Source organism: Scyliorhinus torazame, chromosome 5, assembly GCF_047496885.1.
Source record: "Scyliorhinus torazame isolate Kashiwa2021f chromosome 5, sScyTor2.1, whole genome shotgun sequence".
NCBI classification, from domain to species: Eukaryota; Metazoa; Chordata; class Chondrichthyes; order Carcharhiniformes; family Scyliorhinidae; genus Scyliorhinus; species Scyliorhinus torazame.
The window spans coordinates 97,849,380-97,865,108 of NC_092711.1; the positions used below are offsets into that span (position 1 = coordinate 97,849,380).

Consider the following 15,729-nt stretch of genomic DNA (forward strand, 5'->3'; position numbering starts at 1 on the left):
TGCGAATCACAATTTACTGGTCCAATTGGAAAAGACACCAAAACGTTTCAATCTCTGAAGATAAACTTCAGCATTGAAATTATGTTTCAGAGCTCACAAGTTGTGGGAAGCTTTGTGAATGTTTCCTCTTCCCTTTTGTAAACAAGCAGCAAAGTTAACCTTTTCTCTGACAGCACGGCAACAATTTGAAATACAGATTGACTTTTAAAGATTTGGCTTCACCCCATTTGTTGGGGTCATATTTCCAGCCGTGAGAATCATCGCGGGTGGGATGGAAATTTGCTGGAACATTTTTTTATAATCCTAATCTTTATTGTCACAAGTAGTCTTACATTAACACTGCAATGAAGTTACAGTGAAAAGCCCCCAGTCAGCACATTCCGGAGCCTGTTCAGGTACACAGAGGGAGAATTCAGAATTGTCATGTGAGAGTACCTTTAAGAACCTGGTGTTTATCAAATAGCTGCAGTGAAGATGGACAGCCCAGCTCCACCCACACTCTGATATCACTGCAGCTATTTGATAAAATATATTTCACCCCCACAACCCAAAAATATGTGCAGGTTAGGTGGATTGGCCACGCTAAATTGCCCCTTAATTGGAAAAAATGAATTGGGTACTCTAAATTTATAAAAGAACAAAGAAGGGTAGCAAGGAGAGAGACGGGAGGAATGGCCAAAGCGCAGGTGAGTGCGAGACGATACTGGCAGCGAAGTCCGCCTGGGAGAAGCAAGTGACAACACCAACACCAGACCCATCGAGTATTGCCCTCTGTAATTGTTTCTCCGGCACCCAAATGTATATCTACCTCCCCAGTCGTCGTCCCCCCCCCCCCCCCCCCCCCCACCACACACACACACACACACAAACAGATGCCTACTTCGGTGCTATAAATAATTTTGCCAATTGTACAGAGTTGCTGCTGTTGAGCTGGTGCATAATACTCGACCAGTTACTTCATTTGATTTTTTATTTCTTTTTTATTGTTACTTTTTTTTGTGATATGTTTGTGTGCCCTTCTCTTCTATGTATATGTACATATATATATATATCATATTCTGTGTACATAACGCCAAATATACTTTGTTCAAAAACCCAATAAAAAAAAGAAGGGTAGCATGGATAATTCAGGTAATTATACGTCAGTGGCAGGAAATTATGGGAGAGAATCCTTTTGAGAAAAGATTTATTCCCACTTGGAAATAAGTGGACATATTAGCGAGAGGCAACATGGTTTTATGAAGGCGAGGTCGTGTCTCACTAACTTGATCGAGTTTTTGAGGAAGGGACAAAGATAATTGATGAGTGGAGGGCAGTGGAATTTGTCTACAAGGACTACATGGGCAGCACGTTAGCACAAGTGGCTAGCACTGTGGCGTCACAGCGCCAAGGTCCCAGGTTAGATTTCCCGCTGGGTCACTGTGCGGAGTCTGCACGCTCTCCCCGTGTCTGGGTGGGTTTCCTCCGGGTGCTCCGGTTTCTTCCCACAGTCCAAGACATGCAGGTTAGGTGGATTGGCCATGCTAAATTGCCCTTAGTGTCCAAAAAAAAAAGGTGAGGAGGGGTTATTGGGATAGGGTGGAAATGAGGGCTTAATTTGTCGGTTATGGGGATAGGGTGGAAGTGAGGGCTTAAGTGGGTCTGTGCGGACTCGATGGGCTGAATGGCCTCCTTCTGCACTGTATGTTCTATGTTCAGTAAGGTCTTTGTAAGGTCCCTCATGGCAGACTGGTACAAAAGGTGAAGTCACACTGGATCAGAGGTGAGCTGGCAAGATGGATACAGAACTGGCTCAGTCAGAGAAGACAGAGGGTAGCAGTGCAAGGGTACGTTTCTGATGGGAGAGCTGTGACTAGTGGCGTGCCTCAGGGATCAGTGCTGGGATCTTTGCTGTTTGTAATATATATTAATGTTTTGGAGGAAAATGTAACTGGTTTGATTAGTGAGTTTGCAGGTGACACAAAGATTAGTAGAATTACGGATCGCGATGAGGACCGTTAGAGGATACAGCAGGATATAGATTGGTTGGAGACTTGGGCGGAAAGTTGGCAGATGGAATTTAATCCGGACAAATGTGAGGTAATGCATTTTGGAAGGTCTAATACAGATGGGAAATATACAGTAAATGGCAGAACCCACAAGAGCATTGATAGGCAGAGGGATCTGGGTGTACAGGTACACAGGTCACTGAAAGTGGAAGCACAGGTGGAGAAGGTAGTCAAAAAGGCATATGACATGCTACCTTCGTCGGCCGGGGCATTGAGTTTAAAAATTGGCAAATCATGTTGCAGCTTTATAGAACCTTAGTTAGGCCGCACTTGGAATATGGAGTTCAATTCTGGTCGCCAGACTATCAGAAGGATGGGAAGCCTTTGGAGAGGATACAGAAAAGATTTACCAGCGTGTTGTCTGGTAGGGAGGGATTAGCTGTGAGGAGCGGTTGGAGAAACTTGGTTTGTTCTCACTGGAATGACGGAGGTTGAAGAAAATAAAATAACCACGAACAGCATGAAGAATAAATAAAAATACTAAAACATTTACCCAAAGTCTTACATTTGAATCTAGATATGACAAGATACAGATCGAAGTCTGCAAGATTATGAGGGGCATGGACAGAATGGATAGTCAGAAGTTTTTTCTCAGAGTGAAAGAGTCAATTGCTAGGGAACATAGGTTTAAGGTGCGAGGGGCAAGCTTTGAAGAAGATGTACGAGGCACATTTGTTTACACACAGGGTGGTGGGAGCCTGGAACTCGCTGTCGGGGGAGGTAGTGGAAGCAGGGATGATAGTGACTTTTAAGGAGCGTCTTGAAAAATACAAGAATAGGATGGGAATAGCAGGATACGGTCCCCGGAAGGGTAAGGGCTTTTAGTTCAGACGAGCAGCATGGTTGGTGCAGGCTTGGAGGGCCAAATGGCCTGTTCCTGTGCTGTACTTTTCTTTGTTCTTTGTGACCATCAAACTGCATTACCGTTGACCTGGGTAATTTGACAACCATGACCCTGGTTTGTAGAGACCCAGGTGCCTGATTAATGAAGCAGAACAGCAGCAGAGGAAAGAATATTAAGCAAATTCTGCTCTCTGGATCCCACTGTCTGATGGGATGTCCTGCCCCATGTGTCCAAAAATCTGCAGCTCTGTTCAGTCTCATGAAGACCCAGGGCAGAAACACACAAACCTGAGAAGACGCCATCCTTGAATCGAGCGACTGCTGATGACAACAAGAGTCAATGTGCAGCAGGGAGCAGGAGCGGCCATCCTGGAGCAGGAGCGGTCATCCTGAACCAGGGAGCAGGAGCGGTCATCCTGAACCAGGGAGCAGGAGCAGTCATCCTGGACCAGGGAGCAGGAGCGGTCATCCTGGACCAGGGAGCAGGAGCGGTCATCCTGGACCAGGGAGCAGGAGTGGTCACCCTGGACCAGGGAGCAGGAGCAGTCATCCTGGACCAGGGAGCAGGAGCGGTCATCATGGACCAGGGAGCAGGAGCAGTCATCCTGGACCAGGGAACAGGAGCGGTCATCTTGGACCAGGGAGCAGGAGCGGTCATCCTGGACCAGGGAGGAGTGGTCATCCTGGACCAGGGAGCAGGTGCGGTCATCCTGGACCAGGGAGCAGCAGTGGTCATCCTGAACCAGGGAGCAGGAGCAGTCATCCTGGAGCAGGGAGCAGGAGCGGTCATCCTGGACCAGGGAGCAGGAGCGGTCATCTTGGACCAGGGAGCAGGAGCGGTCATCCTGGACCAGGGAGGAGTGGTCGTCCTGGACCAGGGAGCAGGTGCGGTCATCCTGGACCAGGGAGTAGGAGCGGTCATCCTGGACCAGGGTGCACGAGGGGTCATCCTGGACCAGGGAGCAGGAGCGGCCATCCTGGACCAGGGAGCAGGAGCGGCCATCCTGGACCAGGGAGCAGGAGCGGTCATTCTGGACCAGGGAGCAGGAGCGGTCAGCCTGGACCAGGGAGCAGGAGCGGTCTTCCTGGACCAGGGAGCAGGAGCGGTCAACTTGACCAGGGAGCAGGAGCGGTCATCCTGGACAAGGGAGCAGGAGCGGTCATGCTGGACCAGGGAGCACGAGGGGTCATCCTGGACCAGGGAGCAGGAGCAGCCATTCTGGACCAGGGAGCAGGGGAGTCATCCTGGACCAGGGAGCAGGAGCGGTCTTCCTGGACCAGGGAGCAGGAGCGGCCAGCCTGGACCAGGGAGCAGGAGCGGTCATCCTGGACCAGGGAGCAGGAGCGGTCATCCTGGACCAGGGAGCAAGAGCGGTCATCCTGGCCCAGGGAGCAGGAGCGGTCATCCTGGACAATGGACCAGGGAGCAGGAGCGGTCATCCTGGACCAGGGAGCATGAGCGGTCATCCTGGAGCAGGGAGCAGGTGGAGAGAATGCTGTGGATTTCTATCCTGCACTGTGTAAAGGGGAAATAAATAGTACATGTTAAGGTAATAATATGATTTAAGAATGAGGTTTCAGACTGAATAAAACAACAGATACGGGGTTACAGATTGTTACTAAGATTCTAATTGACCTTTGTAAAACTGAACGCACAAGTCAGCAGCATTTGCAGCTGTGTTCTCGCAAGGACAGCGAGCTTCAATAACAAGGAACAGGAGGTAACGGCTGTCTCAGTAACAGATAGGGACAGTGGACAATAACAAGATAAGCGGTGCCTGCAAGGGTAGGTGAGAGTGCGTGTTTATATATACCAGATTGAAACTTTAAACAGTGACTGTGCATGTGTTCAGAAAGTTAGAACTGTGCCACTTTGTGTAAACAATAAAATTAGTTCAGCGAGAATGCTTGTTGGCTACATCTCGTAAATCTGCTCTGATGCTCCTGTGAATCATTTGTTCGGAGAAGTTAACTGTGACAGGTGATGGTTTCTGTACATTTGCAGGATACTGGAAGTGGAGGATTGACAGACGGAAACTCAAACCAGACATCACATCGCGATCTGACAGAGTCACTCGATTCATCAGAACCTGAATTTCAGCAGCATCTGGGTGTGGAAGGTAAAAGGTTTGTCTGTTCTGTCTGTGAGGGTAGATTTCAGGTCTCAGTGTGACTGGAAAAGCCCCGAGATTCACAAACCCTGGTTAGGCCAAACCTGGAGAACTGTGTTCAGCTCTGGGCAACAAACCTGAGGAAGGACAGAATGTAGCACAGATTTACCCGAGTGATATCTGAACGCCCAGAGTTAAATTACAAGGTACAATTACAGGAAAGGCTGTGTGGACTGTGCACATTCTCCCGAGTCTGCGTGGGTTTCCTCCGGGTGCTCCGGTTACCTCCCACAAAAATGTGTAGGTTAGGTGGATTGGCCGTGCTAAATTGTCCCTTTGTGTACAAAAGGCGAGGTAGTGTTATGGGAATAGGGTGGGAAAGTAGGCCTCGGTAGGGTGATCTTTCAGAGGGTCAGTATAGACTCGATGGACCGAATGGGCTCCTTCTGCACTGTAAGGATTTAAGGATTTCTTGGAAAGAGCCATAGAGTCAGAATGGTACAGAGGAGGCCATTCCACCCATTGAACCATGCCAGCTCACTACAGCAATCCAGTCAATCCCATTCTCCTGCTCTATCCCGTGTCCTTGCAGCTTTATTTCCCTCCAGTGTCTCTCCAATGTCCTTCAAAATTATTCATCGTGTTTATTTCCACCCCTTCATGGCAGCAGGTTTTGGGTCATTATCACTCACTGTGTAAAAATATTCTCCCCCACATCCCCCTCTATTTCTTATCCAAAAATGTAAATCTCTGTCCCAGATTGTTTCGTTTACCTTATCCAAACACGTCAGAATCTTGAGAACCTGAATGAAATCTCCCCTCAGCTTCTTTTGCTCAAACTATTCTGGTAAATCTGCAACTTCTCAGAATCTTCACTTCCTTCCTAAAGTCTGGTTACCGGATCCGGACACAATACTCGAGATGTGACCTAACCAGAGCGTTATAAAGATTCAGCATAACTTCCCGGTTTTTCTATCAGTATTCCTGCTTATGAAGCTCAACACCCCATTTGCTTTACTAACTACTCTCTCAATATGTCTTGCAGATATACAAAATCCTTTTCCTTCACCTCAAACCTCTATCTCTCTCCTTTCGTAGAGGCCAGAGTCCTGTGTAGGTCCAGATCAGGTGGCAGGTTCCCTCCCTGAAGGACATTGGTGAACCAGTTGAGTTTTCACAATAATCCAGTAACTTTCATCATCACTTCTTCCTAGTCTCCGGTCGCACGGTGGTTCGCACTGCTGCTTTATGGTGATGGAGGCTGAAGGTTTGAAAGATTTGTCAAACTTCTGGTCAAGTTGTCCTTCGGGGAGGAAACCTTCCACCTGGTCTCTGAAAGGAGAGAGATAGAGGCGGGAGGTGAAGGAAAAGGATTTTGTATATCTGCAAGATATATTGAGAGAGTAGTTAGTAAAGCAAATGGGGTGTTGTGGCGCAGCCACAGGCTCAGCCTGATTGGCTGATTCTTGGCGGCATTTTGTGTTTGCGAATTAGAGCTGGAGATGGATGGTCAGTTCCCCTCTGTCCGGGGTGGGGGGGATGGTCAATTCCCCTCTGTCCGGGGTGGGGGGTGTCAGTTCCCTTCTGTCCGGGGTGGGGGGGGGGTCAGTTCCCCTCTGTCCTGTGTGGGGGGGATGGTCAGTTCCCCTCTGTCCGGGGGTGGGGGGATGGTCAGTTCCCCTCTGTCCAGGGTGGGGGGGGGGGGGGATGGTCAGTTCCCCTCTGTCCGGGGGTGGGGGGATGGTCAGTTCCCCTCTGTCCAGGGTGGGGGGGGGGGGATGGTCAGTTCCCCTCTGTCCAGGGTGGGTGGGGGATGGTCAGTTCCCCTCTGTCCAGGGTGGGTGGGGGATGGTCAGTTCCCCTCTATCCTGGGAGCGGGGGTATGGTCAGTTCCCCTCTGTCCTGGGTGGGGGGGTGGTCAGTTCTCCTCTGTCCAGGGGCGGGGGGATGGTCAGTTCCCCTCTGTCTGGGGTGGGGGGGGGGGGATGGTCAGTTCCCCTCTGTCCTGGGAGCGGGGGGATGGGCAGTTCCCCTCTGTCCTGTGTGGGGGGGGGGATGGTCAGTTCCCCTCTGTCCAGGGGTGGGGGGATGGTCAGTTCCCCTCTGTCCAGGGTTGGGGGGGGGTGGTCAGTTCCCCTCTGTCCTGGGAGCGGGGGGATGGTCAGTTCCCCTCTGTCCTGGGTGGGGGGGGGAATGGTCAGTTCCCCTCTGTCCGGGGTGTGGAGGATGGTCAGTTCCCCTCTGTCCAGGGTGGGGGGGAGGGGAGATGGTCAGTTCCCCTCTGTCCTGGAAGGGGGGAATGGTCAGTTCCCCACTGTCCTGGGTGGGGGGGGGGATGGTCAGTTCCCCTCAGTCCAGGGTGGGGGGTGGTCAGTTCCCCTCTGTCCGGGGTGGGGGGGGGGTGGTGGATGGGCAGTTCCCCTCTGTCCGGGGGTGGGGGGGATTCAAACTCATTACCCAGTGTGCTGTTGATCACCTTTACTTTACATGAGAAATTCCCGCTTCGATCCCGCCTGGAAACTTTGTGTTTAAAATTGTTACTGATAAGGAACTAACAGTGAGTTTAGTTTCATGTTGGACAGGGTGAGAGTTCATGTGTTTCATTCTTGAAAAACTCCTTCTTCACCTTTAAACAGGGAACAGTAGGGTGGCACGTGGCGCAGTGGTTAGCACTGGGACTATGGCGCATGAGGACCCGATTTCAAATCCCGGCCCTGGGTCACTGTCCGTGTGGAGTCTGCACATTCTCCCCATGTCTGCGTGGGTTTCACCCCCACAACCCAAAGATGTGCAGGTTAGGTGGATTGGTCACGCTAACTTGCCCATTAATTGGAAAAAAAATAATTGGGTATTCTAAATTTATTTTAAAAACAGGGAACAGTGAGAGAAACCTGATCCACAGTGACCCAAAAACCAGATACTGTAGATGCTGGAAATCCGACCTCAAAACAGAAAATAGTAGAAACACGGAGCAGGTCAAACAACATCTGTGCAGAGGACCAGAGTGAATGCTTCAGGCCGGTGACCTTTTATCCAAGCTGGAAGAATTTGGAAATTGAATAGTTTATCAACAAGTACAGAGGCCGGGAAAGAGAGGGGGAGACGAACGTGATAAATATAAGAAATGGTCATACTTCATAGTTTGTATTTTGCAATAATATTATGAAAAGCTAGGTTAAATGTTTACAGACATGATGTCTGCGAGAGATTGATTATCTCACTTCTAATTCTGTGACTTTTGCAGGGGAAGTTTAATATGGACACGGTAGGGCAGCACGGTGGCGCAGTGGGTTAGCACTGTGGCCTCACGGCACCAAGTTCCCAGGTTCGATCCCAGCTCTGGGTCACTGTCCATGTGGAGTTTGCACATTCTCCCCGTGTTTGCGTGGGTTTCGCCCCCACAACCCAACGATGTGCAGGGTAGTGGATTGGCCACGCTAAACTGCCCCTTAATTGGAAAAATGAATTGGGTACTCTAAATTTAAAAAAAATAATAATAAGGACTTGGAGAATCCACACTGAGTAAAGAACTAGATTCATTTACAATACGGTATATACACTGCCTGCTCGCTCCCTCCCGGGTTCCTCTCATGGTTGGTCCCTTACCGACCATTTTACCGTTTGTAGCGAGAGAGCTAATGTAATGGTGTCACAGTTTGAGCCTGGCTAAACAAGTCAAGAGACTATAATTACAAAAGATAAGGCAGCAGAATTAGGCCATTTGATCATGGCTGATATGTATCTCATCCCCATTCACCTGCTTTCTCCCTGTAATACCTGATCCCCTTATTAATCAAGTACCTATCTATCTCTATCTTAAAAACACTCAGTGACTGACATCACGTGGTGGCACATGGTTAGCACTACTACCTCACAGTGCCAGGGACCCAGGTTAATTCCAGCCTTGGGTCACTGTCTGTGTGGAGTTTGCACTTTCTCCCCGTGTCTGCGTGGGTTTCTTCCGGATGCTCCACTTTCCTCCCACAGTCCAAAGATGTGCAGGTTAGGTGGATTGCCCATGCTAAATTGCCTTCGGTGTCCGGGGATGTGTTGGTTAGGTGGGGTTAAGGGGATAGGGCGGGAGAGTGGCTCTGAGTAGGGTGCTCTTTCAGAGGGTCGGTGTGCATACTTGATAGTGCAGAAAGACGCCATTTGCCCCATCAAGTTCGATGTTTATGTGACTTGGCCTCCACAGTCTTCTTCAGCGAAGAGTTCCACAGGTTCACCACCCTCAGGCTGAAGAAATTCCTCCTCCCCTCAGTTTTAAATGATCGTCCCTTCAGTCTGAGGCTATGCCCTCGGGTTCTAATCTCTCCTACCAGTGGAAACATTTTCTCCACGTCCACTCTATCTGGGTATTCTGTAAGTTTCAATGAGATTCCCATTCATCCTTCTAAACTCCATCGAGTACAGACCCAGAGTCCTCAATCGCTCCTCATATGACAAATCTTTCATTCCAGGGATCATTCTTGTGATCCTCCTCCAGACACCCTCCAAGGCCAGTACATCCTTCCTTAGACACGGGGCCCAAAACTGCTCACAATACTCAAAATGTGGTCTGATGAGAGGCATGGCAGTACATCCCTGCACTTGTATTGTAGCTCTCTTAAAATGAATGCGAACATTGCATTTGCCTTTCTAACTGCCGACTTTCCTTTATTTGTTCTTGGGATGTGGGTGTCGCCGGCTGAGCCGGCATTTGCTGCCCATCCCTAATTGCCCTTGATCTGAGTGGCTTGCTGGGCCATTTCAGAGGGGGCAGTTTGGGAGGATGTGAGGCTGAAGTGATTAAATGGGGATAATGGTGCAAGACAAAACTGGGAGACAATGATATAAGTAAATAAACTAATAGGATAAGAGAAGAAATAAAAGACAGGTCCAGGTGAGGTATAAATGGCAACAGCAGAACCGTTACCAGCACCAACTGTCTAAAAATATCGGAGTGATGATTATAATCTGAAATTACTGAAATGAATGTTGTGTCTGGAAGGTCAGAAATTGCCTGATCAAGGATGAGGTTCTGTTCCTCGAGTTTCCTTTGAGCTTTATTGGAGCAGTGCAGGAGGCCGAGGACAGAGTGGGAGTGGGGCAGGGAATTAAAATATTAAATGATCAGGAGCTCAGGATTATGCTTGCAGACTGAATGGTGATGTTCCACAGTCACCCAATCCAGATTTAATCTCCTCCGTGTGGGGGAGACCAAATCGTGAGCAGTGAATACACAATACTGGATAGCAAGAAGTACAAGTAAATCACTGTCACCTGGAAAGTGTGTTTGGAATCCTGGAATATGGGAAGGATGGCGATGAACTGTTAGTTGGTTGTGTCTGCATGGAAATGACTGACCGTGATGTTCATGAAAACACAAGAAATGGGAGTGGATGCAGACCATACGGCTCATCGAGCCTCTGCATTTCTTGCTGGCTGTAACCTGTCCATTCAGGCTTCATTCCGATAAACTTTCCTGTATCTTCCTCAGTCCTTCTAGGTCCATCAAATGATATGGAGACATTAGCTCAACAATCCTATGAATTAAACTTTAGTCTGGCCCAGTGTCACCGAGCTGAAATCCAGTCTTTCTCTGACACATTATTCTTAATGTCATCACTGACAGGTTAAGAATGAAAAAGCCAACTTTTTAGCAGTAAGGGGAAGAGGCAAGTTTGTAGATACAGAATCACAGAATCTACAGTGCAGAAGGAGGCCGTTTGGCGCATCGAGTCTGCACCGGCCTTAGCACCCTACCTAACCCCACACCTCCACCCTATCCCCACACTTCCACCCTATCCCCGTAACCCCACCTTCCCTTAACTTTTTTGGATGCTAAGGGCAATTTAGCATAGCCAATCCACATATCCCTGCACATCTTTGGATTGTGGAAGGAAACTGGAGCACCTGATGGAAACCCACGCAGACACGGGGAGAACGTGCAGACTCCGCACAGACAGTGACCCCAAGCCGGAATCGAACCTGGGACCCTGGTGCTGTCAAGCCATTGTGCTAACCATTGTGCTACCGTGCTGCCCGATGTTCTACAGTGTCACAGACTGGCTCGTTGGATCTTATTCTGTCCCATCGTACATTCAGCTAATAGTAAAATGTGTAAAATACTGCAACATACAGGCATTTAAGGACAACGGTGAGTTTGCTGCTCAGATTAGTTCAAGTCTCCATATTGTAAAATGGATCTAGAAGGACTGGAGAAGATGTAACAGATGTTACAGATAGTAAAAGTTTCTACAAATATATTTTTAAAAAAGAGTGGCTGAGGTAAATATTGGTCCATTAGAGGATGAGAAGGAGATTTAATAATGGGAGATGAGGAAATGGCTGAGGAACTGAACAGGTTTTTTGGGTCGGTCTTCACAGTGGAAGACACAAATAACATGCCAGTGACTGATCGAAATGAGGCTATGACAGGTGAGGACCTTGAGACGATTGTGATCACCAAGGAGGTAGTGATGGGCAAGCTAATGGGGCTAAAGGTAGACAAGTCTCCTGGACCTGATGGAATGCATCCCAGAGTGCTAAAAGAGATGGCTAGGGAAATTGCAAATGCACTAGTGATAATTTACCAAAATTCACTAGACTCGGGTGGTCCTGGCGGACTGGAAATGAGCAAACGTGACACCACTGTTTTAAAAAGGAGGTAGGCAGAAAGCGGGTAATTATAGGTCAGTGAGCTTAACTTCGGTAGTAGGGAAGATGCTGGAATCTGTCATCAAGGAAGAAATAGCGAGGCATCTGGATGGAAATTGTCCCATTGGGCAGACGCAGCATGGGTTCATAAAGGGTAGGTCATGCCTAACTAATTTAGTGGAATTTTTTGAGGACAATACCAGAGCGGTCGATAACGGGTGCCAATGGATGTGGTATATCTGGATTTCCAGAAAGCCTTTGACATGGTGCCACACAAAAGGTTGCTGCATAAGATAAAGATGCATGGCATTAAGGGTAAAGTAGTCGCATGGATAGAGGATTGGTTAATTAATAGAAAGCAAAGAGTGGGGATTAATGGGTGTTTCTCTGGTTGGCAATCAATAGCTCGTGGTGTCCCTCAGGGATCAGTGTTGGGCTCACAATTGTTCACAATTTACATAGATGATTTGGAGTTGGGGACCAAGGGCAATGTGTCCAAGTTTGCAGACAACACTAAGATGAGTGGGAAAGCAAAAAGTGCAGAGGATACCAGAAGTCTGCAGAGGGATTTGGATAGGTTAAGTGAATGGGCTTGTGTCTGGCAGATGGCATACAATGTTGACAAATGTGAGGTTATCCATTTTGGTAGGAATAACAGCAAAAGGGATTATTATTTAAATGATAAAATATTAAAACATGCTGCTGTGCAGAGAGACCTGGGTGTGCTAGTGCATGAGTCGCAAAAAGTTGGTTTACAGGTGCAACAGGTGATTAAGAAGGCGAACGGAATTTTGTCCTTCATTGCTAGAGGGATGGAGTTTAAGACTAGGGAGGTTATGCTGCAATTGTATAAGGTGTTAGTGAGGCCACAGCTGGAGTATTGTGTTCAGTTTTGGTCTCCTTACTTGAGAAAGGACGTACTGGCACTGGAGGGTGTGCAGAGGAGATTCATTAGGTTAATCCCAGAGCTGAAGGGGTTGGATTACGAGGAGAGGTTGAGTAGACTGGGACTGTACTCGCTGGAATTTAGAAGGATGAGGGGGGATCTTATAGAAACATATAAGATTATGAAGGGAATAGATAGGATAGATGCGGGCCGGTTGTTTCCACTGGCGGGTGAAAGCAGAACTAGGGGGCATAGCCTCAAAATAAGGGGAAGTAGATTTAGGACTGAGTTCAGGAGGAACTTCTTCACCCAAAGGGTTGTGAATCTATGGAATTCCTTGCCCAGTGAAGCAGTAGAGGCTCCTTCATTAAATGTTTTTAAGATAAAGATAGATAGTTTTTTGAAGAATAAAGGGATTAAGGGTTATGGTGTTCGGGCCGGAAAGTGGAGCTGAGTCCACAAAAGATCAGCCATGATCTCATTGAATGGTGGAGCAGGCTCGAGGGGCCAGATGGCCTACTCCTGCTTCTAGTTCTTATCATGGCCAATCCACCTAACCTGCACATCTTTGGACTATGGGAGGAAACCGGAGCACCCAGAGGAAACCCATGCTACATACGGGGAGGATGTGCAGACTCCGCACAGACAGTGACCCAAGCCGGAATCGAACCTGGGACCCTGGAGCTGTGAATCAACAGTGCTAACCACTGTGCTGACCATTGTGACAGGGGGATAGTGTGGGAAAACGGTGCTGAGGTAGGTCAGCCAATGATCCCATTGAATGGTTCAGGCTCGATGGGCCGAATGGCCGACTGCAGCTCATATTTGTTGTGATCTCCTGGACAGGAAGCTGTGAGCTTGGATCTGTCAATCAACATGAATCCGCACCTGAAGGGGAATTGCAAGGGTGAATATTAGATACAGCAGAGTGATAATGGAGGGAGAGTATGTGGGATGGAGCTTTACAGCTTTCGTGGAATAAGAGAGGACAAATGTTCCATAGAAACGAGAATTGTCTGTTCTAAGTTTTGATCCTGTACTAACCGTGATGAATTTTGTAAATTGTTTTTACAGGATATTAGATGAGGAGGAATTACAGACAGAAATCTCAAAAATTACGTCTCGATCTGACAGAGTCACTTGATTCCTTGGAACCTGAACATCATCGGCCTTTGAATCTAGAAGGAGTAATGTTTACCCGAACTGTCAGCTAATGATTTCAAACATCAGTGTGACTGGAAAAGCACCGAGACCCACACAACACACACCCGAGTGAGAGTGTTCCAGTGAACTGACTGTGGAAACATCAGTGTGACTGGAAAAGCACCAAGACCCACACAACACACAACCAAGTGAGAGAGTACATAGACTCCCAGAATTTGGCCCATCGAGTCTGCACCGGCCCTTGGAAAGATCATCCTGCCTAAGCCCACACCTCCACCCTATCACCATAACCCAATAACCCCACCCAACCTTTTCCGAAATAAGGGCAATTTATCACAGCCAATCCACCTAACCTGCACGTCTTTGGACTGTGGGAGGAAACCGGAGCACCCGGAGGAAACCCACGCTGACACGGGGAGAACGTGCAGACTCCGCACAGACAGTTCCAGTGAACTTACTGTGTAAAGAACTTTAACCAGTTACACAGCCTGAATAAACATAACATTCACAGCAGGGAGAGACCATACCCATGTTGTGTCTGTGGAAGAGGCTTCAATTGATCATCCAACCTGAAGAGCCACGGGGAGACCCTAGACATGGGGAAACCGTGGAAATGTGGGGACTGTGGCAAGGCATTCCGAGCCCCATCAGAGCTGGAAACCCATCGACGCAGTCACACTGGGGAGAGGCCGTTCACCTGCTCCAAGTGTGGGAAGGGATTCAGTCAATTATCCGCCCTGAAGACACACCAGCGAGTTCACACTGGGGAGAGGCCGTTCACCTGCTCTCAGTGTGGGAAGGGATTCACTCAGTCATCCGGCCTGCAGACACACCAGCGAGTTCACACTGGGGAGAGGCCATTCACCTGCTCTCAGTGTGGGAAGGGATTCCGTGATTCATCAACCCTGCAGAGACATCAGCGAATTCTCACTGGGAAGAGGCCATTCACCTGTTCTCAGTGTGGGAAGGGATTCACTCAGTCATCCGGCCTGCAGACACACCAGCGAATTCACAATGGGGAGAGGCCATTCACCTGCTCTCAGTGTGGGAAGGGATTCACTCAGTTATCCGCCCTGCAGACACACCAGCGAGTTCACACTGGGGAGAGGCCATTCACCTGCTCTCAGTGTGGGAAGGGATTCCGTGATTCATCAACCCTGCAGAGACATCAGCGAATTCACACTGGGGAGAGGCCATTCACCTGTTCTCAGTGTGACAAGGGATTCACTCAGTCATCCGGCCTGCAGACACACCAGCGAATTCACAATGGGGAGAGGCCATTCACCTGCTCTCAGTGTGAGAAGGGATTCACTCAGTCATCCGCCCTGCAGACACACCAGCGAGTTCACACTGGGGAGAGGCCATTCACCTGCTCTCAGTGTGGGAAGAGATTCCGTGATTCATCATCCCTGCGGAGACACCGGCGAGTTCACACTGGGGAGAGGCCATTCATCTGTTCTCAGTGTGGGAACGGATTTGCTCAGTTATCTTACCTGCGGACACACCAGCGAATTCACACTGGGGAGAGGCCGTTCACCTGCTCTCAGTGTGGGAAAGGGTTCCGTGATTCATCCAACCTGCGGAGACACCGGCGAGTTCACACTGGGGAGAGACCGTCCACCTCTCACTGTGAGATGGGATTGCATGTTTAATCGCATCTGCTGTGACACCAACAATTTCACAATTGATTACAGGGGTTGGATTCTGCTGTTATTGTTTCTGCTCTGCATCCAGGACTGCATTTTGTTCATTCTGACAGGTGGTCAGTGGGGATGGTCGGAGGGTTTCTTTCTGCTGGACTGGCCGGTCTCACCACTTTGCCTCCAGTGGGCTGATGCTCTTTGAGCCTTGTTGCTAATACCTGGCTCCAAATTTCATAAGGATCACAGAGTGAAAGGGGGTTTGGAAGTTTGAAGATATTTAGTTTCAATTTCTGTTTGGAACCACCCCCCCCCCCCCCCCCCCCCCCCAAGTCATGTTGCCATGGAGATGGGCCCTGGTGGTTACATGTTTTTTTTGTTTAATTTATCTGGGTGTT

At 48.8% G+C, this 15,729-nt stretch overlaps 1 protein-coding gene and 1 long non-coding RNA gene across 2 annotated transcripts; both read left to right on the forward strand.

Annotated features, from left to right (window-relative positions):
• The first annotated feature begins 1,566 nt into the window (after window positions 1–1,566).
• Window positions 1,567–14,004, forward strand: LOC140421543 (uncharacterized). The gene is made up of 3 exons (XR_011946897.1): window positions 1,567–2,079; window positions 4,897–5,011; window positions 13,602–14,004. It is a non-coding gene; the product is annotated as an uncharacterized lncRNA (long non-coding RNA).
• A 10-nt stretch (window positions 14,005–14,014) lies between these two features.
• Window positions 14,015–15,422, forward strand: LOC140421516 (uncharacterized). The gene has a single exon (XM_072506296.1). The coding sequence runs from the start codon at window positions 14,288–14,290 to the stop codon at window positions 15,341–15,343; it is 1,056 nt and encodes a 351-aa protein (XP_072362397.1). The 5' UTR covers window positions 14,015–14,287; the 3' UTR covers window positions 15,344–15,422.
• The last annotated feature ends 307 nt before the right edge of the window (window positions 15,423–15,729 follow it).

Bases quoted from the DNA above. Each gene is read 5' to 3' on its own strand.
- LOC140421516 (XM_072506296.1), top strand. From the start codon at position 14,288: ATGGGGAAACCGTGGAAATGTGGGGACTGTGGCAAGGCATTCCGAGCC.